This window comes from Labrus mixtus, chromosome 1 (genome assembly GCF_963584025.1).
Source record: "Labrus mixtus chromosome 1, fLabMix1.1, whole genome shotgun sequence".
NCBI classification, from domain to species: Eukaryota; Metazoa; Chordata; class Actinopteri; order Labriformes; family Labridae; genus Labrus; species Labrus mixtus.
The window spans coordinates 29,243,045-29,268,701 of NC_083612.1; the positions used below are offsets into that span (position 1 = coordinate 29,243,045).

Below are 25,657 nucleotides of genomic sequence, written 5' to 3' on the forward strand. Positions count from 1 at the left end.
TTTTACTACATTACAAATTGTCATATTTCATCACATATTTTGTTCATCCTGGCACATTTTTATAAAAAAAATTTTAAACATACAAGAATACATACAACATGAAATAAAAAATAAATAAAAAAATCCGAAGAAAAGGTACAAAGAGAAAAAAGAGAATTAAAGAGAAAAAAGGGAATTAACATTGCAATAACAATAACATTGCAGTGTTTCAAGGTGACCACAAGGTGGTGCTGATTTACAAGTTTAGAGTATGTTAGCGTTCTGAAACAGCCATTTCAACTTCATTAAAATAGACTTGGAAAGTTGAATTATATTTCATAAACGTTTTATTTAGTTGACCATGAAGCACTGTTATTTATATCATTTAAATAATAGCTATGATTTCTTTATTTACAGTAAATAATAGCCCCTTGTACTCCAGCCCAGAAGGGGGCGACCACGTACCCGGATGGAAGACAAACACCAATAAACCAACACGAAGCAGACAACGAAGAGGCTAGTGAGCTAGCCTTACTGAAGGCTAAACTGAGCAAAATATGGCTACTGTACTCCCCGTTAGACCGCCCTGCGAAAGCAATCCCGCTACCCCTGGAGCACAATCCATAAAGGTAACATTTACACTCCAAGAAACACAAGAAACACACTGGTTCATGTTTGTTGTGCTCGGGAAGCACCAAGTCTCTGCGTGCGATGCTAACGACTAGCTAGCTATCAGACGGCTCTGTGTCCATGAATGAAAACAACGAGCTGTAGTTTATTTATCATCTCTGTTTTAAATGTGTAGTTTATTTATCATCTTTGTTTTAACCCCTCTAATGTGTTAGAAAGTTGCACACACCTCTTGTGTTAGCGGGTCAGATTTGACCCATGATTTAAATCAGCCTAAAATACTCTTAAAAACAATCATTCTCATCCAATATTGTTTTTCACCTTATAACTAAGTTATTATGCAAAGACTGGTTTAAATTGAATTTGTATGGTCCCATGGGACTTTAAACTTATATACCACTCGTTTTCAATTAAAAAAATAAATAAGTTCATGCATTGTATTTTATTGAATATAAGTAAATAGTGATTTCTGTTATCTGACTGTAATAGACTAATACTAGAACAAACTTTCTAGAATGACTTACTTGTGATTGTTTTGAAAATGTATATTTTAACCATAGTGACATCTGTGGTGTAAGGGGTCAAAATTGACCCATATCGATTTATGTTAGAAAGAAGGTAAAAAGCCATTTATTTTATATACAGTAGAACCATATTTTATTTTGCATAACAAATCAGGTGTAAATTCTGTGTGTGTGTGTGTGTGTGTGTGTGTGTGTGTGTGTGTGTGTGTGTGTGTGTGTGTGTGTGTGTGTGTGTGTGTGTGAGAGTGAGAGTGTGAAGTCACTCATGACCTAAGATATGGTCAATTTTCTGTGGAAAAAGTTGTGTTCCCCTGGGGGGAGGGTGCCAGGTGGATTGAGAGTACAAGTCCATACTACGGGAAAATAGTTGTTCCCACCAAAGAAGGGCGGGGTGGGGGAGGTGTGCAGAGTCAAATATGAATCTTATTTGAGCCAGATTTGCTCCATAGAGCTACCCACAACTTAAAGGATGCATGCAACAGACACTTTTTTCTGCCGGGTCATATTTGACCTGTAGCACCACAGATGTCACTTTTTTGTTAAGAGACCTTCAGAATTGACTTAAATGGTAAAAAATTGTTTTGTGTGTTTATAAAGCTTTTTCTGAGGATATCATAAAATCTTCTAAAAAAAACCTAAAAGGCATTTTTTACATACCTGAAGTTGAAAACAGGTCAAAAATGACCCTAACACATTAGAAGGGTTGATTTAAATGTGCATTAACTGTTCGTGTTGGCGAGCTTTTTTACACGTTGTGCCATCAAACACTTGTGGTTTCCTCGTTTCGTGTACATGTAAGATACAAAAGTCAATTTATAAGTGGTTTGACATCGACATTTTTAGCTTTATTATTTGCCTTTAGTCTACCCTGTTTAAACATGGCCAACTAACGCTCTACAAAATTGCAGTGATAAAGCATGCAAAATGTATTTTCCCCTCTTCAGTGGTTGATGCCTGAAAATATTATTTTATGGTTGGTTTGCCGTATAGGACTCCTCTTGTCCTGCATAATAAAGGACCACACTAAGAACAGGACTAGTGACCTCACCAAAATTAAACACATTGATGTAGACTGCTCAACTTTTCCCCTTAAGCCTGCTCGCAGATGTAATACAAGTCGACTTTATGTGGACTTTATAAAATGCAGCTGGAAGTGTTTTTTTTTAAATTCCTTTTAAATACACACTGCGTTGCATTATATTCCATTATAACTATAATATATTATAACTTACAGTATGGCAAGAGTCTCTTTTAGTGGTTGTTGCCTGTGGATTGATGTGACTGGTGTATGAGGACATGATGGCATGTCAACATTAAGACTATGCTGTATTAAAAAACACCCTGTGAACTTGCTCTTTTTGCCCAAATTCTAACAAACTGGCATGTTATCAGCCTAAATACTGAACCACAGGTGCCCTCTGAACAGCAAAACACATTCTTCACTTGAAATTTGGGCTTGATAAAAACTAGAAGGCATTGTTATATTATATTATATATTTTTTTCACTGTTTTTCACTTTCAACCCCACTTTTTAAATAAGCATGCTTTGTGGAATTTGCTGACATATTATACTATTGTTAAAATGTACATGTGAAAACATTAGTTTTATTCCCTTTTGCTCTGTAGGAGGATGTGATAGAAGAGGTGTCCAACGATGGCAGCCAGCCTCCCAAGAGAAGGAGGATGGGTTCTGGGGACAGTTCGAGAAGCTGTGACACCTCCAGTCAAGATCTTGGGTAGGTTTGCTTTTTAAAGCAGTCTTGCGCTCCTAAAGGGGCTATAGAGAAAACCACAATCTTTAATGTTTGTTTTTTAATCAACTCCTCTGCCTCCTTCCAGACCGACATATTTCCCAGCAGAGAACCTGACAGAGTACAAGTGGCCTCCAGATGACACAGGAGAGTATTACATGCTGCAGGAGCAGGTCAGCGAGTATCTTGGAGTAACGTCCTTCAAGAGGAAATACCCTGGTAAGACTGACATGACAGTATTAGATAGTACTGTACTTGCTCAAAGGATTTAGGGTAACTCTTTTCCCGACTTATCTGATGTTAAGAATTAAGCAATATTGTTTTTTATATTACTCTGTAGATATGGAGAGAAGAGACTTGTCCCACAAAGAGAAGCTTTACCTGCGTGAACAGAACGTCATCACTGAGACACAGTGTACTCTGGGTAATAGCCAAACCTAAAACACTGAGATTGTTTCACGTTGTTGCTCTACATTATCTTTAAATTCTTTCAGTATATGGACCATTTCTTTGTTTACTAGATTCATTCTGTGTATCTGTTGTATATGTCAAGGCCTGACAGCTCTGCGGAGTGACGAAGTGATAGATCTGATGATAAAGGAGTATCCTGCCAAGCACTCCGAGTATTCAGTCATACTGCAGGAGAGAGAGCGACAGAGAATAGCTAAAGAGTATTCTGTAAGTATACATACCTAAGTGATATGCTGGGGTTTGTGATTATAAGGGCATTTTATTTAAAGTTATGCCTTTAATAAAAGTCCTTCACATACCACTCAGAGAGTTTGTCTTTTGTCTTTCATAGCAAATGCAGCAGCAGAACCCTCAGAAGGTAGAGGCCAGCAAGGTTCCTGAGTACATTAAGAAGGCGGCTAAAAAAGCTGCAGAGTTCAACAGTAACTTCAACAGAGAGCGTATGGAAGAGAGGAGAGCGTACTTCGACCTCCAGACACATGTAAGTTAACTCTAAGGGTTCCATTTTGGTTTGAATTGAGAATTGATCAGAATTATTTTTAGATATTTGTCGTCAAAATTAAAAATAGGGTTGAAGATTCTCTCTGTGTTTGTCCTACTCTTCTTTGTACATGTGTAGTACCTTGAATATTTACTTAAGCATTTGTAATAAGATCTTTCTCTAAGATTACACTAAATAACTGACACCCCTCTTATCTTACCACTTACAGAAATTCAGAAAATAGATCTTTTTTGTTAACCTTGGCTTCTTGGTTGTTGACATGCGTTGTCTTTTCTGTGTTCTCTCAGATTATCCAGGTGCCCCAGGGCAGGTTCAAGGTTCTGGCTCCAGAGTTGACAAGGACAGGGCCGTACCCTGTGGCTCTCATACCCGGACAGTTCCAAGACTACTACAAAAGGTACAAAACATTTTCCTCACTATACCACTGTCTTGTACCCACAATGATACGCTGGAAAGTTATGCAATCTTGCAAATCTGATGATATGGGTTTTTTGGATAGTCTGCTACCTGTTTTGATGTGCTGATGCACAATTGTTGTTCATGGCAGGTACTCCCCAAATGAGCTGCGATACTTGCCGTTGAACACAGCTCTGTTTGAGCCTCCACTGGATCCAGAGCTCCCAGCTCTGGACTCAGAACCTGATTCTGACGACGCAGAGGACGGAAAGGGTGACAAAAAGAACAAGAACTCCTCTGTAAGACATTGTCAGATAATATCCATCCTTGATTAAGTCTTGACATGGAAACAGATTACTATAAATCAGTGTTAGATCCCTTGTATTCAATTTCCCTCCCTCCTCCTTTGTTTCTCTCCAGGACAGTTCTTCAGGCAACACATCAGACGTGGAGAGCCAGGAGGGAGCAAGTGGACCGGGTAGCAAGTCGAAGGCCAAAGACAGGACATCCACGCCGGGAAAAGACAGCAGCCGCCATTCTGCCTCCCATAAAGCCACCCCAGGGTACAAGGTAGAAGACAAAACCACCTGAACTCTTCTCCAACAACAGCAGCAGCACTTTCTACCCCCTCCTCTTTCTACTACTACCACTCCCTTACTCCATCCATCCTGCCACCCCTCCCTAGCTTTCTTCACTTTGTTCTCCGGCTTCTACAATTTGATCCATTTTTTAAAAAGCTGGGACAACCTGCTCCCCACAAACAAACACAAACACACAGCGGGGCCTGTCTTCAGTTTTTGTTTTTTTTCTGATGCCACGTGGCTTTTCCCCCCTCTTCATACCAGACTGTGAGCAATAAGAACATTTTAAAGGAACAGTTCACTTGTTTCTTTTTCCCTGCACTTTTCACTTTTTGTGTTTTAAGTGAAGACAAATCTGAACTTTAAACATTTTTTTTTTCATTTTGAATGTCTTCAATATACCTCTTGTCTGTCCTCACTTGTCAAAAATGATTCATCTGAGACAAGTTAGTGGATGTTTTGGCTGCTAGTTTTCCTTTTTGAATAGCAAAGTCTTTTTGTTATACTGATAGAGAAAATATAAACCACAACAAGTTTGTGGTTGCTTTAAAAAAGTAGTAAATCTTAACACTAGAGAATTTTAACATTTATATCTGAAGTGTTGAATGCACTCAACCCTTATGTTTTAAGTATGTTCTGGTATGATGCTTTGTTTATACAACATGTGATGTACTGTTAATCTGTTAATAAGAATCAGACAGCTGTTTGACATGGGCTCTGCTTGTCCCTATAATGTTACATTGAAGAGCTTAGGACTGGTTGACCTTGGTCACACTGTTGCTGAGCTGAGCTAACAGTAGTGTCAGTTTGTCGGTCTGGGCCACGAGCCCCACATCATCTTCCTGACCCAGTCAGTGGCTCGTCTTTGGTGGCCACTTGAATTTGATAACTTTCAATTGTTTGAGGGAGAGTTGATAGATAAAAAAGTGAGCCAATCAATTCCTTTGATTTTAACAAATTTTAACATTGAAGAAAGAAATTCCAAAACATAAAAAATGTTGGTAAGCTTCTATTGATTGGAGTATGATGTTTCTGGATTAGTCCAGTTGAGCTCAGCTCAGCTTTGTGGTGTGGGCATGGTCCTTTTCTGGAGTATGTTTAAAATCGTACCAGTTTTAGTGTCGCTGGTAAGTTTGATTGAACTTAAATTTATTTAATTTAACTTTTTTTTTTTTTAATCAGATCATTCTAGAGATTTTGCATGCTGGTACAATACTGTACCATAATACCTTTTATAGTAACTATTTGCGATACAGTACAAAAGTATCTAAAGAAGGAAAAGCTTTTTGGTTACTCTTCAGTCACTCTTCACTCCCCCTATTTAAATTGTTGCCCCTTTACACAAGGTCCCGGTAGAGGGACAAGTTTACTGATTTGTAGTGACTGGCATGTCTCTACAGCTGATCAACGTTACTCCGCTCTGGTCCGGCTAACATGGAGAGTATGTGCACTGCTTCATGGTGACCTCATGATGAGTGATGTGCTATTTTATAAACAGCTCATAAATAAAAAATAATTCTGAACATCAGAGTTGAAGTTAGATTTTCTATTTGCACACAGAAGTTCTTCATTCATATTGTGTTACATGTTGCATGTTTCATACATGTTTAACCTTTATTGCACCATTAACATGATTTTGCTCTCCATGAGACGACATGAGAATGTGCAGTGTTTCATTCTCAGAAAGTTTAGTTTTTTTTTGTTGATGTTGAATTTGTCAAAAGGTTTGAAATCGGATGGTGATGGTTATGACTACAACCTGCACGTCTGGGAACATTTCAGCCTCACTGAATAATGCACGTTAGGACCAGGCTAATAGGAAATTATAATGCACGGCTAAGGTTAGCATTTTTTGCAGAGACATAATCATAAGATATGTCAGTAAAAAGAACAACTGAAGATGTTCAGTCTGTATGTCTGCCTCTGTGTCTGAATTATTTATAATGCTCTTTATGTTCATACTGAAGCCATCAGGTCATATTAAAGCATACATGCCGGAAGTAATATTCTGAGCATGTTTTTGCTTTAATTCCTATAAAAAAAACCTAACATTTTTTAAATTAAACTGATTCATCTAATTGGATTTTAACCTGTGTGGATTTATTCTACTTAGGGGATGTTTGAAGTGTGCAGTCATGAGGCTGAACATGTAAATGTTTCATAAGGCCACGTGAAATGTTCTAGAGTCTATTCACAGTAGCTCAGGTTGTTCCTCTGAAAGAAGACCTCAGCACTGACTTTTAAAGAAGAATGTTTTTGAAAATATAAATATGGATATATTGCCATTGAACTCCTCCGTTTTTCCTATTTCCCTCTCCTGCTGCTGTCTCTTTTCGATAATTCTCTGTTGCAATTTTCATTATTACCAAACCATGACCTTTTGTTTGTACCCATTCCTGTTAAGTTTAGTCTAACCTGCTTTCACCTCTTCATGGGACATTTGAATGAATGATGTCATTAACTTCATGCTTTAAAGTCTCTGGAAATGTTGCAGATTTAACAACAAATACAGACATACTAAAGTACTGGGGGGAAAATACACTATCTTACATAAATAGAGATTTTCTTCATATCAGGAATTCTTTGACAAGAACTGTGCTGAAACCAAATGTTTGCACATATTGTTCTACACTTAGTATCTCTTGCATTCTTTGTTTTTAAGTTGATAAAGGCTACTTCAGTTTCAGTTTAACTGTCGGCACAGTCTTCTCTGTTTTAAATGAATGGCTTGCTGTAAGGTGATAAATGTCTCCTTTATGTGATGTCCTGATTTAAATGTCCCTAACCCTCCTGATTCCTCTGTGCTGGTTCTTTCCTCTCTCCCTACTAAACGTAGAGACATGTTTCATAGAGAGCAACTCTTCAGATGTCAATATCCATGTCTAATAAGATTGAGCTCTGTTGCATAACAGGAGACGTAGCGCATCTTTAAAACTGCTCTGCAAGATCCTTCAAGTCAATAAATTGTTAAGTGAGCCACTGCTTCAACACAATGACAAATAATCCTCTGTAATGACAGACTCCACATGCTGACACGAGGGTCTGTTAGACAACATGTGCGTGTCTGTACTGTATATCTACCTTGAGATTGATTCTTAGTTATTTCTAGTGCTCGGGGGCCCAGTAGCCTGGGCGTCTCCTTGCCAACAAGCCCCTGATCAGCCCCCAGAAGTGCAGAAATAATAAGCAGGTTGGCAACATTAGAACAGAGATGGACAGTATCTTTGATGCGAGGGAATACAAGCTTTGTCTCAAGTGTATAAATAGATCAGACCTGACTCTTCCAAATCAGTCCTTGTTTTTTCAGTCATGATTCTTGTCTTGAACTACTTTATTGTCCATGAATACAGGAATATCGTGGTTTTATAGCATTATTCTGCCTTGCAGCCTAAGGTCATTCCCAATGCTATATGTGGCATTTGCCAGAAGGGTAAAGAGGCCAACAAGAAGGGCAAGCCAGAGGCTCTCATTCACTGCTCCCAATGTGATAACAGCGGTAAGTTCACAATGTTTATATTTAAAGGACACATTCCTGTTTTTCTATTAAGAGCATTTGTTTCCAAAAAGTTTACGTTGGCTGAAAAAATGATCTAACTGAGAATCGATTTGATAATCTGATATTATATATATATATATATCATTATATTTTGATAATAATTTCAGCTGTAATCATAAATATGGCTCTCAAATGTTACATCACTGATACGAGTTTAAATTCCAGTGTGAATCATTAACCATGTCTATGGTCGATGAAAGGATATTCAAAGTTTTTTATTTGATAAAACTCATTGTGTAAAATGCAGCTCTGTAAAAGAAAACATGTGTAAAAATGTTTTTACTGACCATTTGAAAGATTATGAGTGTTTACATCTCGTTAGTGAAGCTTGTGTTTTGTCTCAAGTAATTTTTGTATCACTGTTGTACAGCTCTTTAAGTAACTGTTTTGTACAGAGTCTGAACATTGAATGTCTTAATATAAACCAGACTGTTTTAAAAACATTGGTGAAATAAGGAAAACCATGTCAAAACCATGTCATAAAACCCCCCAGATAGTCCTGATAAATACCCCCGTCTCTGTATGTATGTGTGCCTCTGTAAATGTGTCTCCCTGTCCATAAACTTCAGGCCACCCGTCCTGCCTGGACATGAGTCAGGAGCTGGTGGGTGTGATCCAAACATACCGCTGGCAGTGTATGGAGTGTAAGACCTGCACCGTGTGCCAACAGCCCCACCATGAGGACGAGATGATGTTCTGCGACAAATGTGACAGAGGATACCACACGTTCTGTGTGGGGATGGACTCCATACCCACTGGTGAGTGGATGGAAACATATGAGAGCACATTGTGTAGTGAACATAAACACACACTGCATTTTTGAATGGAATCTAACCCTGTGACTGGACAACGGCACTACAAAAACAGAAATCAGACTAACTCTCCCAGTCGTTCAGTTATTCACCAACATTGAAAATGTGATTATTATTCTTTAAAAAAAATACTTTATTTAAAGCATTGTCTTTGTACAAACACACACCATGCAGTTACAGAGAACATTTAGGGTCCGCATAAACAAAAAGCATGTTTGGTAACAATTCAATCATTCTGTCTCTGCAGGCCTCTGGGTGTGTGAAGTTTGTGATTCCAGTTTCAACACACCCAAGAAAAAGGGAGGAGCCAAAACACCCAAGAAAGCCAAATCTGCTAAGAAATAATCAGCTCTACGAGAAACTGCTGTACCCTGACCAAATGTTACACCAATGCACTGTCTTTTTAAAAGCTGTTCAATTCTCAAACGTCACATCATTGCCTTCCAAAAATTAACAAAAAAATATATGTAGCCCTTCCTCCAATTACCAGGAGTCGAAATCTTTACGGCATGTTATATAAGACCTTCACTTGCCTGCTATGGAGTGATTGACAGGTAAAAACAAACATTAAACAAAATGTCTTGAATCAAAGGAAAAACTGATTTCTGCAAGAAAAACTTTAAATAGTACAGCCGTTGGAAACATTAACTTAACTTAACATTAACAGTTACACTGTAAATAAAGTAAAACATCATCTAAATGTACTGCAGTAAATCCTGCCATGGGTTGACCACTAACAGTTTCAGTGCATTACTTCTTTAAACTAACTAGTCTCGTAGTTAAAGTCTCATAACTGCAGTGATAAGCTGTAAGTGTGAAAACTGTCTTATTCAGACCAATGGTGCTTTCGATCAACAACTACTGAAACAATATCAACAAGAGTTCACTTGTGTGCATCTCTTACTTTCAAAACAACATTTTTGTATGTCTTTTTGTATCTCATAACCTTAAGTTGGTGTTTTTTTTATTAACTTAATGAGCCAGGCCAGTGAAGAGCAGTCTGAAATGACGACATGGTGCTATATAGTGATCCTTAGTAATGAATAGATGCTGGCTGTGGTAGACAGCAATCATCAGGTATTTATGTTTGAGTCTTGATTACTGACACCAAGTGTTTCTATTTATGTGTCGGTTTTGTTGTCAGCCCTCCACTATTCATTAGAATCACATGTAACCACTTTGTAATACATTCAAATTAAAAATCAGTCAGCTCTAGTTAGTCAGCCGGTGTTTTTACAGTCAGTTTGAAACTTTTTCTTTCTTTTTTATAACTTTGAGTGTTTCTATTTTGTATTTTCTTTCAGTAAGCAGGTTTATGTTTTTTTTCATTGTACTTGTTTCTAAAAAATGTTGCTGAATTCAGTTTTTAAAAAATAAATAAAAGCTACCTTAAAAAAGACTGATTTATACATGACAGATTGTTTACCATGTTATGCAAGAAATTCCGTGGCAAATATGAGCCGAAAAAGATAAATGCTTACTCCTCGTACCTCATGAATCGAAACATTGAGCATTTTTGTTACATATTCCTAATTAGACTCAAGAGTTTCCAAGAGCCACCAATACTAAACAACTCGTAAGAGAATGTATGTGGTTTTTTGACGTCCAATGAGGATTTTGATGTCAAGTTTTTAAGTATACACAGTATACAGTATGTGCTAGATCAGATCTACTACTATTGATACGACCCTGTCATTGCTGCTTCCGCAGCGATTGTATTTCCACCATCAGTAAAGCAAATTGCTCACAACTCACTACAAAACACTACTATAACTGCTAGCCAAAAGTGAACTACCCAATGTGTTTACTTACATTTACTAACAGAGCACTATGTATTTAAATCCATTACAATGAGAGATATGGCACCAAGTTGTTCATGGCTTACCATCAACATGTGTTATTATTAGTAAGTATACACATTGTGATCTTTATTTTTTACATTCCCTTTCTATTTGTGCATGCTAAAATGTAAGTTATTGGCTACCTGCAGTGGTTTAAAAAGCACAGAATTTTACTTGATACCACTGTACTATTACTTCATACTTGGCTGTTTCAACCTGCCCTTCCTGCCTATGTGTCCATGTTTAAGATTCAAATTATAATTGGATAACCTCCTATAAAAAAAAACACGTCAATAGGATGAGATGTGTTTTTCTTTTTTAATTTTGTGTGTCATTGTGTGATTTACCGGTAATTGGCTCAATGTGTGAGTGTATTCTGCTTGACTCATTGATCCATTATATAAAATACTTTTCCCTAGTAATGAAGTTATCTCTCTTTTAGGGGACAAATGACCGCAGATATGTTTGCTTCATAGACAGTATAATAAATAAATACAGTCTATGGTTTTGGTTGTGCTCTTACTCTCCTGTGTTCGCTCCTGCTCTTCATCAAGCAGCCTGTGGGGGCGCTGTGGTGCAGTTTACAGCTGAACACGCGGCTGTAACGAGTAAAAGAAGAGGCTGCCATATTGCAGTGATACAGCGACTTTACCGGATTTCATCTTGAGCACTGTTTGTTTTCATATAAAAAAAAAATGCTTTCGGCTCAAACATTTGGTGGTGGTCCTGGCAAGATGAAAGATTATCATTACACCGGTCCCGTAGAGCACCGGTTTTCTCCTTACGCTTTCAACGGAGGGTGAGTGTGAATATCTTCAAATGCTGGCTAGTTAGCATGCGAGCTAACGGACTTTGCTAACTAGCAGAGAACGAATCAACACAAAGATAAAGTTGAGAACAAGAGTGTGATCGGGGCAGAGTTTATTTTCCCGAAGTATAATCCTGTTTATTTAATCTTAACTTCCTATTTAACACGATTAGCCACTCTTTTATAATACAAATCTTCTCTGCTATATTAGTTTCAGTTTTGAATCATAGCTTCCGTCAGCAAAGCGTCTGTGAACACTTCACTTATTCTCTTTTAGTTTGGTGCTTTATAAGATGAATTAACTTGCCTGTGTTGTATTTTATGTTTTTTTTAGGACTGTATTAGCTGTTGCCGGAGAAGACTTTGCCATTGTAGCCTCAGACACCAGGCTGAGTGAAGGCTACTCAATCCACAGCAGGGATTCACCAAAATGCTACAAGCTGTAAGTGTGCACTGTCACTGATGCAGACCTGTGGTTTATGTGCAGCTCAGTGACTAGATGCTAAACTCCCCAACTAAGCCCTAGAGGGGTCTGTGGCTAATAGAAAAGCCTACTGCCCTGAGTGTCACTGAATAATGTACTTCTCCTTCCCTTTTATAACTATATTTCTACTGCTATAGAATAAAATTACTTTATTGATCCCAAACTGGGAAATTGTGGCGTTACAGCAGCAGGTTATCCAACACACAATATGAGTAAAAAAACACAATGTTAGCAAATCTAAACACAATATAATATTAAATACAAGGTAAATAAGTACTAAAAATATCAAAACTAAGAATGTGAATATATACAACCAGGATTTAACTAAGCATTACTAGTCTTAAATAGGAAGATTAAATATGAAAGATTAAATGTAAATGTGCAAAAACAGAGTTGTAAATGGACAGTATTGACATAAGTTAAAGTGCATGAGTGTAGACATATTATAAGCAGAAACTATTCAATATAACGGCGAGTAGACAGACAAATGAAGTGAACATGAGTGCAGGGATAATTTGTAAATTTAATATGTTGTGTAATATGTGTTAATATGCTGGGATTAATAAAGTATTTCTGATTCTGATTACAGGACAGACACAACAGTCATCGGCTGCAGCGGTTTCCATGGAGACTGTCTGACTCTGACTAAAATCATCGATGCCCGGCTAAAGGTGTGCTGATGCTGCAAGATGTTTTGGTTTCACTCTCTCTTTGCTGCATTCATTACAATTATTCCTGCCCCTGCTTGTACCCGAGCAGTGTCAGTTGATGATGGTGATACTGATAACAAAGTGAACAGAAGGCCAATATTCCAGTGTCTTCATGGCTATACTGTGTTAATTGGGTCTGAATTGTCCAGATACTCTCTCATAACAAATTTCTAGAAGAGTTGTTGCATTGATGATATTTGTTTACAGAGTGTACAAACACCTGAACTAATGCACTGCCCATCTCTCAGATGTACAAACACTCAAACAACAAGTCAATGACTAGCGGAGCCATCGCAGCAATGTTGTCAACCATCCTGTATGGAAGGAGGTTCTTCCCCTACTACGTCTACAACATCATCGGTGGACTTGATGAGCACGGTGGGTACTGCCATTATCAAGATGGGATTATGTTGGGTCGCAGGTAGCCTAGCGTTTAGAGCATGCAGAGGCTTAAGTTCTCAAGAGCGTGTGGTCTGGGATCGAATACGACCTGTCTCCTTTTCTGCATGTTGTTCCCCAGTCTTTTGCTGATTTCTGACTGTCAATTGTCCTTTCTCTAAAATAAAAGGATAAAAGCCCAAAATGAAACATGGGTCAATGTAATTTAAATAAGTATTAGTATGTATGTAAACAAAATGTAATGTATTTTGTCTCCATGTTTCATGTATTTGATGATTGTAAGCAGCAGTTAATGGATTTGGGTTTTTGCTTTTATTTTACTTTTGTTTTGTTATTAGTTGCATCTTTTCCTCATCAAGGTTTTTGTAACAATTTGTTTTATTCTCAATGTGTTTGGAATGTAGGCAAGGGAGCAGTGTACAGCTTTGACCCCGTCGGATCCTACCAGAGAGACACTTATAAGGCCGGTGGATCAGCAAGTGCCATGCTACAACCACTTCTAGACAACCAGGTAGATATCACACTGCATACTGACTTATTGCTGCCATAATCCCAGTGTGTTTGTTATTAAATAATCAGACAATCTGGTGTGACAGCCAGGTTTCTAAGGGCACATTCATATCCATCTCTCTTTTCCACAGATTGGTTTCAAGAACATGGAGGGTGTACAGCAAGCTCCCCTGACTAAGGACAAGGCGGTTCAGCTGGTCAAAGATGTCTTCATCTCTGCTGCAGAGAGAGACGTCTACACTGGAGATGCACTTCGGGTCTGCATCATCACAAAGGAGGGCATCGATGAGCAAACAGTACCTCTGAGGAAAGACTGAGGAGGGAATTCTTCCCCTTCTTTGCGCTTTTCTCTTTGGTTTGTTCTTTCCACATTCAACCTCTTGGTTTTGTCCTTTGATATCAAGTTTCTTAAAATAGGAGTGTTGATCCAGAAGTTGTTTCTAGTGACCTCTTTAACCGAGGAGCTGATATTCCATTTTTTATATTTACTCACTATACACAACAACAAGAATCTTTCTCTTGCTCATCCTTTCAACACTTATCCTCTTTCATTACAACCTTGTATCTGCGTTCTTACAATTTCATTGTAGATCAACACTTCTGTTCAAAGAGGCAAGAAACTTGTCACTCAACTCTGGCTACATTCTTACTCTGTTGGGATTTACCATTATTTCGGAAGGATACATGCCCTGCTGTTATTTTTACATTCTTAATAAATGTAAGGAATTGAAAAGTATTGTCTCATTATTTTATGTCCTTTACCATGAGGACCATGAAAAGTACTCTGGAAACGAAATGGACGAGCTGGGACCAGTATGTGTCTCAAAAACGTTTTACCTTAAACCATGACCTGATCATAAGTTGTTGATTGAATATAGACAGCACAAACTACATGTGACAGTAGAACCTACTGTGTCAATCGACTGGAGTTTTTTAAATGTTGATATAACTACTTAATGACTCAATTTAGAGATTAACCATGCTCTGCAGTGTAGTTTTTCTCTGTTCCGTGATGTTAATTTATGTTTGAACATATATATTTAAGGCTCTATAATAGAAAATATTCTGATTAGAAGGCTTTAGACTCTTTGGGTTCATATCACCACACAAGTAGTATTTATTTCCCCAAATGCACTATCACACTAAATTTATATTCTCTACCACAGTTTAGTGTTTTATTTTTCAATCTATTGATGAAGTTTTGGGTGCAAAAGAGCATAGCTGTTTATTAGTCTTTAGATTAGAATAGAAAGTTTACGAAGTACATTTCATTACAGGTAAGCTCAATGTGCTTTACATTGATGATAAAAAAAAATAGAAATATAAGAGACAGATAGCTATCTCAATCATGTATATGATAAAGAAATCAAATTAGGAACAAAACAAAACACTTACACAAAGAGTAACTATTCGTATGCTTTAGAGAAAAGATAGGTTTTGAGTTTAGCTTTAAAAGTAGAGACAGTTGTGATGGACCTTAGGTCAACAGGTAGTGAAAGACCACAGTAACTAAAGTCCCCATCTCCGGACTTTGATCTAATTCTTGGTACGACTAAAAGACCTTCACTTGATGACCTAAGGGCCTTGGTAGGGTTGCAGTCTGTCAGCAAGTCAGAAATATACTTGGGAGCTGAACCATTGAGTGCTTTATGGACTGAAGGATTTTGAAGGTGAGTGTGTTGAGTAATCTTCTAAGCCGCCTGACACCTTTAAATACTTAGCACAATGAAATGATGCAGTTCTACAAAGGTGAAACTGCACGTGATTGAACTATTTATAAATCAACCCAAGCATTACTTTAATAAATCTATCATATAAGTACTCATTGGTATATATTCACTGATTTAAAAAAATAAATAGGGTTAAATAGAAACCTATTACAAGATCTGATGACAGTGGCTGTGATTGAAATAAATCAGGATTTATCCATCTGCCTCATTTTAACATCAACAACTTACAAGGAGTTATCGCTATGGATACACTGATAAGTGAAATGAGTGACTCGTAAAAAGCTGTGTACCACATCCAGAGTGCTGCATATCGAGTATATGCAGCTTTTAGTGGGTAAAAATATGAATTTAAAAACTTTTATACTTAAGTCTGGAGTTAAAGCATTTCAAACAGAAAAAAAATACAGTTAATTTTGTTTCTCTTTTCAAAATTAAAATGGCATTATTTACCTAAAGATGAAGTTTGATGTTGGTTAAAGACACACACTTTGAATCCTGCTGGTATAAAAGGTAAAGACCTAATATGTTTTCACATTTCTTTCTGAAACAGTAAAATGTCACAAAATCTACAATAAATTGATACTTATTTTTACACCAGTTGGAACTGGCTCCCTTGAATGCAGTTCAGCCAATTTCAATGAATTGAATCCTGTTCTTAACCTTCTAAGTCTTAATGTCTGCCCAAAAAGAGGACAATATTGTTTGAAACTAACCACTCTAATAAGCTGGTGTTTTTTTTAGCCTTCTGTTATTATTTTAGTTTACCTTCATTAAAAAAATGTTTTGACTAAACCTACGCAGGAATCTGGTCCAGAAAATCTCAACTTCTGTTAAATTATTTGACACTTTTGACATTATTCTGCATTATGTGAAACAGTGACAAAAGAAAAGGAAACAACATATATTATTTAAATTTTATTAACCCAAATTAACCAGTAACTGTTACAAGTGTCAACACAACAACTGTTTTACTAATCAAAGACTCTCTCACACACAGGCACAGACACAGGTAGTGTCTTCAGGCGTAGTACTGCAGGTTAGCCTTCTTCTTAGCTTGGACCTCCAGGATTCCCTCCATGTAGTCTTCATGGTTCAGCTCTGTGGCCCCACGGCGCAGCGCAATCATTCCGGCTTCCACACACACAGCCTTACACTGGGCTCCGTTGAAGTCATCGGTGCAGCGAGCCAGCTCCTCGTAGTTAACGTCAGGACTGACGTTCATCTTGCGAGAGTGAATCTGCATGATGCGGGCTCTGGCCTCTTCATTTGGCATGGGGAACTCAATCTTTCTGTCCAGACGGCCTGAACGGAGCAGGGCAGGGTCCAGGATGTCCACTCTGTTTGTGGCAGCAATCACCTAGAAATTAAAAATACATGTAGTTTAACTTTAGTCATCGGTGTAATGTAATGCCAATATGGTGACTGAAAGGTTGGAAACGTTTATTCTAAACTTCTTTGTCATAATTGTTTACAGTCTGAATGTTTATCCATTTCCTCTTTTATTGTTCAGTTTGTGAAAAGAATGATTATGTACCATTCCCATAAAGAAACAAACTTCATGTTAACATAAAGAAAAGTCCACATACAAAGGTTTTGCACTTCGGAAGTTTGATTCTATCCTATTTTTTATATATATATATATATATATATATTTATTTATATATATATTTATTTTTTATTTTTTGCATTGTTAAGGAGAGCTTGGAACACCAAAATGTCATTGCCAGCTATGACTGCTTTGCCTGTTAACTAATGACTAATAAAAATAACTTGAACTTGAAGTTGATAAATAATATTTTTTTATTGACAAGACTCAGAACATTTTTGGAGTACTGACTGAGTTATCTTTATTATCTATACATTTAAATGATTTACTGTTTAATATGAGTTTTTCATGTCTTGGTGCTTTTTTAATATATCTAAGATTTTGTATTGTTATATTTTTTTCACAGGGTTTTTGGATGATGATGCACCCGAACTGCTGGTATAAAAAGGTATAAAATAAACATTACACAATGTAATGAATAGGACACGGACACAGCACTGATAAACACACTTAATGTAAACAGTAAAGGTTTTAATTGAGGCTGCATCCTTACCTTAACCTGCATGTTAGGTTGAAATCCATCCAGCTGGTTGAGCAGCTCCAACATGGTCCTCTGCACCTCCCTGTCTCCTGCCTTCTCGCTGTCAAACCTCTTGGTTCCGATGGCGTCCAGCTCATCAATGAAGATGATGGATGGGGCTTTTTCTTTGGCCAGGGCAAAGGCATCTCTCACCAGCTTGGCTCCATCACCAATGAACATCTGGACCAGCTGTGGACCGGCCAGCTTCAGGAAGGTGGCTTTGGTCTGAGCTGCACAGGCCCTGGCCAGAAGGGTCTTCCCTGTGCCAGGTGGTCCGTACATCAGGACCCCTTTGGGTGGCTGGATCCCCAGATTCTCAAACTTCTCCTTGTGGTTCATAGGCAGGACGATGGCCTCCACCAGCTCCTGGATCTGCTTGTCCAGCCCTCCTATGTCGCTGTACTGCTCTGTGGGGCGCTCATCTACCTCCATAGCCTTGACTCTGGAGTCGTACTCGGTGGGTAAGGTCTCCAGGATCAGGTAGGAGTCTTTGTTGACACCAACCAGGTCTCCAGGCTTCAGCTTCTCTGCGTCCACCAGCCCGATAACAGGCAGGAAGTAGGTCTGTCGAGTGGAGGTCTTAATGACGGCGCATTTTCCTTTCCTTTGAGAGTCCAGGTCAACATTAGCCCCGTCTTCCTCCTGGTCATTGGGGTCCACATCCAGCAGCTCGATCACATTAGACACCAGGTACGGCAGAGTTTTGTTCACCTTTATCTTCTCCGTGTTTTCTTTGATTTTATCTTTCATAGCCTGCAGTTCGTGGGTCACCCTCAGCACCTCGCTTTTCATAATCTTTATCTCGCTGTCGAGGAGACGAGTTCGCTGAACTATCTCCTCTGTGGACATTTTTAACACTTCTTCGCCGATTCCATCCTCCACTTCGTCCCAAACTGATTTGTCACTCAGCGACGCCATCTTTGCTCTGTCTGCTGTGAACTGTGACACAGCGGAAATAGAAAGCTTCAACTCCCGGAATGATTTCACCCAGAAAGGGGCGGGGCCGGCATCGTTTGGGCAAAGTACCCGGATGGGTTGCTCTCATGAATTGTAGGTGTTTGGTGTTTATACCATATTGTTTCTATCACTTTTTAAGTTGTCTTGCTTTACCTTTTATTACTAAAGGTACTACTATTTTTATTTTTTATTTTTTATTTTTTAACCGTCTTTATTGACAAATTTAACATATACACATTTTTTTTATACAAACTCTTAAAGAGGATGAACATACAACAGCAAAATACACAGGAACAAGTTAATTCAAACATAAATCAAGACTGGGGGGGGGGGGGGGGGTTATATAGAAAAATAAATAAATAAAAATCAAACTTTTCCAAAAGAAAACATCAGGCAAATCTAAGCAGACAACAAACAGGAGCCAGGACAAAACAATTCAACAAGGGCCAGAAATCAAAACAACAAGAATTTCGATAAGTCAGCACTAATCTTTCTAGCAATCCTGCGAGATTTCATTTTTTTCCAAAGATAAGAAAAAATATTTGAAATCATTTATAAACCAGTCAAAGGAAGGTTTGCTGTTTCTCCACTTACTACAGTGAATATGATATTTACTCATGAGTAAAATAACATTTAACATGTCAGTAATTGAAGGGTTTACATTAACCATAAAATAGAGAATACTATAAGTATCAAAAGATGGAATATCATTAATTTTTAGCGACAACCAACTTCTAATGTTGACTCAAAATCTTTGAGACACAGGACAGAATAAGTGCTCTAAAGTCTCTTCAGATTCACCACAGAAAACACAAGGCTTCACATCAAAATTGAACCTTTATTTGAGAAATGCAGCAGTTGGATAAATCTGGTGAATTATTTTAAAATGGGTTTCTTTCACTTTAGGGAAAACAGGCATCTTAATATATATGGAATGAGCTTTAGTCGTATTAGAGTATTGTAGGAGTATCTGTTTATACCATATTGTTTCTATCACTTTTTAAGTTGTCTTGCTTTACCTTTTATTACTAAAGGCAGTGTTGATTATTTAGGTTAAAAGGGAGCATGGATCATAAGTTTGCTCTTGTTGAATTAAAATGTATTTACCACAAACATAAAAATAGCTGATACTTCAGAGACTAACTTAGTGTCCCGTGACTATGAATAAATTAATTCTGTGACTATGAATGTTTTTTTAAATACCAAATAATCTGAATTTTTAAACATTTTACGAGTTCGCTGAACTATCTCCTCTGTGGACATTTTTAACACTTCCATCCTCCACTTCGCCATCTTGGCTCTGTCTGCTGTGAACTGTGACACAGCGGAAATAGAAAGCGTCAACTCCCGGAAGTAGCTGACGACGTCGCTAATGAGCGCCGAAGCAGCAGCAGTGAGGATGAAACCGACCTGCAGCTGATTTTATTCTACTCCTGCGCCAACTTGGTCTGCGTGAGAGTTGAGGTAAGTTGACTATTTATATAATGTGCTGCAGTGGCTTGAGCTGAAGTAATTATTACCCGTTTTAAACAAAGAAAGTCACTGTTTTGACTGTAGCCACAACACGTTTGATGTAGTTAGCTTTATTTGCTAATATTAGCGTGGCGGCTAACTTCAGCCACTCACTGTGTTGACATATTTCATTAAAGGGACTGGCAATAAATCCTGCTTGAAGACTGCTTGGGATTGGATATACATTTTTGCTCGTATTATTTAATCCTATCTTTTAAAGGGACACGCCATGTATTGTGACCATAATGAATGAACGCGTGAATTAAAGTTACATTAGTTGATGCAAACTGTGTTCGCGCCACCGCTGCAGCTGCACCTGCACCATCTACTCCGTGTCTTTGTACGGTGATAAAATAACAACTAATAATATGTTTGTTTGGAACTGTCCATCTATCCAGAGAGAAGAAACAAGAACAAGGTGTTTCAGCAGAGCAAGTCAACTGTGGTTTTTGTGTTTTCTGCTGCAACGTTATAGACCTCAGACGCACTGTAGAGGCACCTGCTCTGTGGAGTTCACCACCCTGTGCTAATTCCTGCTCTTTGGTGGCAGAGGACAAACGTGAGAAGCTAAAGAGATGGACCAGAACAACAGTATACCAGCTTTCCAGGGACTGGCCTCCCCACAGGTAATACTGGATTCAGGTATTATGATTAAGACATGTTAAAATGAACTCGCCTTCTCACCACCACAAGCCTCCTGGTTCCCTCAACATCGTTAGAGTTATCACACAGCTAACTGGGGCGGCAGTAGCTCAGTCTGTAGGGACTTGGGTTGGGAACCGGAGGGTCACCGGCTCAAGTCCCGGTGCAGACCAAATATGGAAGTTGGTCTGGTAGCTGGAGAGGTGCCAGATCACCTCCTGAGCACTGCCGAGGCACCCCTGAGCAAGGCACCAAACCCCCTCCCTCACCACCAGCTCAGGAGTGCCTGCCGTGGGTGGCTCCGTCACTCTGACATCTCTCCATTAGTGCATGTCCATAGGATCCTGTTTGTGCATGTGTGTATATTTTTCAGCCTATTTTTGTGTTGCATGACTACAGAGTGTAAAAACAGAATTTCCCCTTGTGGTATCAATAAAGTAAATCTTAATCTTTTAATCTTACATCACACTTCTAGCTTGATGAAGCTGAACAGCTAACCGAGCATTGAGGTTTCAAGGTTACAGTGTAAACTTACATTATGCTAGTTCCTATCCTGCAGCTTTAGCATTAATATTGTGACATTTACAGCCAGTACTAGAGGTCATTTGACACTCACATAAACAATTAGTAGACTAGTACTACTGCTACTTAATAGGTTTCATAGCTGTGCAGTCAACATGTTTAACTAAATTGTTAAAATCAACATATAGAGCTAGGGTTTAGATCATTTAGAAGAAATGGGCTGTGAGATGCATTCTTGCTTCATCATTTGTAATCACAATTGGCTGTTAAAGAGGCTTTCCTACTCAATCTCAAATGCAATTTTATGGTGTCTTTTTTCAGGGTGCCATGACGCCTGGCGTGCCTATCTTCAGTCCCATGATGCCATATGGCTCAGGCCTGACACCGCAGCCTGTACAGAACACCAATAGCTTGTCCATACTTGAGGAACAACAGAGGCAACAGCAGCAGCAACAGGCTCAGCAGGCAAACGCAGGTAAAAGAGATCTACTGTCATATGTCTCTCTGTCTTGAGATAATAATGTCACACGCCTGGAACTGATTTTTCCATAAAATTTTGAATTTTAAAATGATTCCATTCTTATACAGTACACTTTAAAATGATACAATTATTCAGTGTTTTTGATGACGACAAAATACTTTTTTCCTTCTTCAGGCCTTCCGGGCACATCGGGGCAGACCCCACAGCTTTACCACTCCCAGACAGTAGCAGGCTCGACTACCACAGCTCTGCCAGGAAACACCCCGCTCTACAACACACCTCTAACCCCCATGACCCCTATCACACCGGCCACACCAGCCTCAGAGAGCTCTGGAATAGTACCACAGCTACAGTATGTTTAATTTCCGTACTAGAGTATTGTAGGAGTATCTGTTTATACCATATTGTTTCTATCACTTTTTAAGTTGTCTTGCTTTACCTTTTATTACTAAAGGCAGTGTTGATTATTTAGGTTAAAAGGGAGCATGGATCATAAGTTTGCTCTTGTTGAATTAAAATGTATTTACCACAAACATAAAAATAGCTGATACTTCAGAGACTCACTTAGTGTCCTGTGACTATGAATAAATTAATTCTGTGACTATGAATGTTTTTTTAAATACCAAATAATCTGAATTTTTAAACATTTTAACCTGATTCTTTTCTAACTGACTTAACAGTTTGTACCAATATGTTTCTTCTTGGTTCTTTTCTTTGTGCTTTTATTATTTCCCTACTATCAGAAACATTGTTTCTACTGTGAACCTGGGCTGTAAACTAGACTTGAAGACCATTGCCCTGAGAGCCAGGAATGCAGAGTACAACCCAAAGGTGAGTTTACAAAAAATTAGTGTGTTTTCTTCTGTCAGTGGATAAATGGAAACATGTGTCATTGGGGTTTAAAATAAACATGCTTTATTTGTATGCACAGTTTTTTTTGCAAACTTTGAAACAGAAAATGGTCGTTATTTTTTTGACAGCCCTAATTTATATCAAACAGGCCATAGAACTGAATGGATCAAGGCTATTTTAGCTATAGCAATGTTCTCACTCTCTCCATGTCTTGTAGCGTTTTGCTGCAGTCATTATGAGAATACGAGAGCCCAGGACCACTGCTCTCATCTTTAGCTCGGGGAAGATGGTCTGCACTGGAGCCAAGAGGTCAGAAAAATTAGTTTGCTCCCTTTCAAAGTGTTACACTCATTTTAAAACCCAAAGCCAGCTGTGGCTGCACTGACTTTACACAAATCCTTGGATGTGTAATTCAGCTACTTTTCTTTTCTCAATTCTTGTTCAATTGTTTGTCCCATAATCTAATCTACCTCCCATGACTCCTCTCCCCCCTAGTGAAGAACAGTCGCGGTTAGCTGCCAGAAAATATGCTCGTGTGGTGCAGAAGCTCGGCTTTCCTGCAAAGTTCCTGGACTTTAAGATTCAGAACATGGTGGGAAGCTGCGATGTGAAGTTCCCCATTCGGCTGGAGGGATTAGTTCTTACGCATCAACAGTTTAGCAGGTAGAGGTTTCTTTTGTCTGCCGTTCAGCTGATGGTCTCTCTTTTCTGATTATTTTTTAAAAAAGTTGTCAAAAGTTTACATACTTTGAGGAGATCTCAGGGTTTGTTCACCATTTAAAATACATTTCTATTGTGATTGTGTACTGAAATCGAGGGGTTTGTCTGTTTCAGCTATGAACCGGAGCTGTTTCCTGGATTGATTTACAGAATGATCAAACCCAGGATTGTCCTGCTTATCTTTGTCTCTGGGAAAGTTGTACTCACAGGTAAGAGCAGCTCTCCTCTGCATATGGCTTTACTTCAATCCCCAGAGTGAAGTTGTCATGTGCCCAAATCCCCACTTCTGTTATTAACCACGCTGATGTACTATTCCATGTTGTCACAAAACCACACATATAACAGGAAATTGGTTCCATTTTGAATGAATCATCCTGACCATAATGTAAACGCAGTACCAGTAGTCATTGTTAAAGGCTTTGTCTTATTTAATCACATCTTTGTGGTTTTCTAGGTGCCAAGGTGAGAGCAGAGATCTATGAAGCTTTTGAAAACATCTACCCCATCCTGAAAGGCTTCCGCAAAACAACGTAGAACCTGCAGCTCCTTTTTTCCTCTCTCCCAAACCCTGTCAGTTTTTACTCATCTGTCTTTTAATCTCACACGAGGCGTCATCTGTATGTATTTTTTTTTTTTTTTTTTTTTTAAAGGGATGTGACATCTTTTTCTTTTTTCTACTCAAGTGTTTTCAGGTTTTTTGAAAAACCTTTCAAGAAGATTTTTTATCACTGCATATGATCACAAGTTCTGGAATGTTTTTCACCAAGACACCTCACATTTTTGGACCTCTACATTTTTCTCCCTGTTATTTTTTGCTTTTTCTGTTGTCCCACTCACATCCCTGATTGTACATAAGACTGTAAAGAAATGTAAAAATCGGTGAAAAGCAGTCTGACGAGGACTGTTCTTGTTTTACTTTCAGCTGTTTTAAATAGTTTTATATATTGTGTTTTTATCAGTGGTCGGCTTGGACCGCAAGTTTTATCAATACATGTTCAGGTCTACCCGCCCTGCATTCCTTTTTAACAGAATTGACTGAGATTTTAGACACTGTTTGCACCAAACTGAATCAGTCTGCTTTGCGTTCGACATTATGTCTACATTCATAACCAGTGGATCTTTGCTAATCTTACTCCTCATCTTGCGAATGTTGGAAGGGGATTTCCCTTCTAAGAAATAAACCGGCATGGTCTTTGATGTTCACTCTGGGAAGCTGAGTTAAGATTGATTCCCTTATGTTTTAAATAGAATGATGCTGAATTAAATTGAACAAAGTCCTCCTGTTAAAGTAGTTTTAATTGGTATGGGCTACCCTCTGCTGTAGTGACTCCAGCCTCAAAGTGATCAAAACTTTTGAGGAGTGGGAAGCATTGTCCTGCGAGCAATGCAAAAGAGGAAAGTCTGACTGAATCAGGCAAACATTGGAACTTTTGCTCTTATAGTAGAAACCCTTGTATTTATCCTAAGTTGACATTTTGCTCCCTATACTCACAAGCACTAAAAGATATCCTGTTGGAAGAGAAACCGTGCATCATGTCAACATGTTTGTTGCTTTGAGTTTCCTAAGTTGGCTCTTCAATAGTATTGTTTAATGACAGTATTTGTTTTTCAATCATTTGAGTGTAAGCCGATGTGAATCAGTCCTGGCTTTCCATACCCCGCCCTAAGCCGGAAACGAGTTACATTTTTGGGCACTTGCGTCTGTGTCTGCATGGATAGCAATCGATGGGGAAATTAGAGATTTATATGAAACCATATTAATTTCTACTTTTCACTAGCGATTCTGTACTTAGCAGCAGCCAATCAGGAGTCAAGGAATCTAAATGCAAATGTACTTCTGCAATTGTGATGTGCTGCACAGTCCAATAATAAATATGTACATACTGTCTCTTCTTACAGCTGCCTCTTTCACCTCATTTAAAGTACATCACTGCTAAGTGAATATTCTGGTTCTGCTTAAATTGGAAACAGTACAATTGTTTGAGTGAGCGGTGTAAGACACTTGCTGTTTTAAGATGTGCTTAAAGTTGAAGGATTCTTGTAAAAGTACCACAAGGTGTGGTGTATATGTACCAGTTTGAATAAGTGTTCTAAGTCTAGAGGATCTTAGTTTTACTGGACTAGTAGAAGACAACTTGAATCTTTAAGAAAGGTGAAAGAC

At 38.3% G+C, this 25,657-nt stretch overlaps 4 protein-coding genes across 4 annotated transcripts; 3 read left to right on the top strand and 1 right to left on the bottom strand.

The window, feature by feature from the left end:
* The first annotated feature begins 451 nt into the window (after window positions 1-451).
* On the top strand, window positions 452-10,588 carry phf10 (PHD finger protein 10). Its single transcript, XM_061041137.1, has 12 exons — window positions 452-608; window positions 2,760-2,869; window positions 2,973-3,103; window positions 3,225-3,308; window positions 3,438-3,562; window positions 3,687-3,836; window positions 4,145-4,254; window positions 4,405-4,552; window positions 4,674-4,823; window positions 8,222-8,330; window positions 8,960-9,148; window positions 9,450-10,588. The coding sequence occupies exons 1-12, from the start codon at window positions 537-539 to the stop codon at window positions 9,545-9,547; spliced, it is 1,476 nt and encodes a 491-aa protein (XP_060897120.1). The 5' UTR covers window positions 452-536; the 3' UTR covers window positions 9,548-10,588.
* A 1,055-nt stretch (window positions 10,589-11,643) lies between these two features.
* psmb1 (proteasome 20S subunit beta 1) lies at window positions 11,644-14,687 on the top strand. The gene is made up of 6 exons (XM_061041150.1): window positions 11,644-11,842; window positions 12,186-12,293; window positions 12,925-13,006; window positions 13,294-13,423; window positions 13,849-13,955; window positions 14,086-14,687. Exons 1-6 carry the CDS (start codon window positions 11,739-11,741, stop codon window positions 14,269-14,271), a joined length of 717 nt encoding a protein of 238 aa, XP_060897133.1. The 5' UTR covers window positions 11,644-11,738; the 3' UTR covers window positions 14,272-14,687.
* Window positions 14,688-16,586: 1,899 nt separating this feature from the next.
* Window positions 16,587-18,761, bottom strand: psmc3 (proteasome 26S subunit, ATPase 3). The gene is made up of 2 exons (XM_061041163.1): window positions 17,784-18,761; window positions 16,587-17,041 (listed from the first exon to the last, which is right to left on the bottom strand). Exons 1-2 carry the CDS (start codon window positions 18,726-18,728, stop codon window positions 16,703-16,705), a joined length of 1,284 nt encoding a protein of 427 aa, XP_060897146.1. The 5' UTR covers window positions 18,729-18,761; the 3' UTR covers window positions 16,587-16,702.
* A 1,335-nt stretch (window positions 18,762-20,096) lies between these two features.
* On the top strand, window positions 20,097-25,392 carry tbp (TATA box binding protein). Its single transcript, XM_061041209.1, has 9 exons — window positions 20,097-20,253; window positions 20,682-20,905; window positions 21,765-21,918; window positions 22,099-22,276; window positions 22,668-22,755; window positions 22,994-23,085; window positions 23,272-23,439; window positions 23,611-23,705; window positions 23,951-25,392. The coding sequence occupies exons 2-9, from the start codon at window positions 20,855-20,857 to the stop codon at window positions 24,028-24,030; spliced, it is 906 nt and encodes a 301-aa protein (XP_060897192.1). The 5' UTR covers window positions 20,097-20,253; window positions 20,682-20,854; the 3' UTR covers window positions 24,031-25,392.
* Window positions 25,393-25,657: the final 265 nt, after the last annotated feature.

Bases quoted from the DNA above. Each gene is read 5' to 3' on its own strand.
- phf10 (XM_061041137.1), top strand. From the start codon at position 537: ATGGCTACTGTACTCCCCGTTAGACCGCCCTGCGAAAGCAATCCCGCT. The intron at 2,870-2,972 runs GTAGGTTTGCTT...GCCTCCTTCCAG, and splicing joins ACCTCCAGTCAAGATCTTGG to ACCGACATATTTCCCAGCAG. The intron at 4,553-4,673 runs GTAAGACATTGT...GTTTCTCTCCAG, and splicing joins AAAAGAACAAGAACTCCTCT to GACAGTTCTTCAGGCAACAC.
- psmb1 (XM_061041150.1), top strand. From the start codon at position 11,739: ATGCTTTCGGCTCAAACATTTGGTGGTGGTCCTGGCAAGATGAAAGAT. The intron at 11,843-12,185 runs GTGAGTGTGAAT...TGTTTTTTTTAG, and splicing joins CCTTACGCTTTCAACGGAGG to GACTGTATTAGCTGTTGCCG. The intron at 13,007-13,293 runs GTGTGCTGATGC...CCCATCTCTCAG, and splicing joins TCATCGATGCCCGGCTAAAG to ATGTACAAACACTCAAACAA.
- psmc3 (XM_061041163.1), bottom strand. From the start codon at position 18,728: ATGGCGTCGCTGAGTGACAAATCAGTTTGGGACGAAGTGGAGGATGGA. The intron at 17,042-17,783 runs GTAAGGATGCAG...TTTAATTTCTAG, and splicing joins AACCTAACATGCAGGTTAAG to GTGATTGCTGCCACAAACAG.
- tbp (XM_061041209.1), top strand. From the start codon at position 20,855: ATGGACCAGAACAACAGTATACCAGCTTTCCAGGGACTGGCCTCCCCA. The intron at 20,906-21,764 runs GTAATACTGGAT...GTCTTTTTTCAG, and splicing joins AGGGACTGGCCTCCCCACAG to GGTGCCATGACGCCTGGCGT. The intron at 22,277-22,667 runs GTATGTTTAATT...CCCTACTATCAG, and splicing joins GGAATAGTACCACAGCTACA to AAACATTGTTTCTACTGTGA.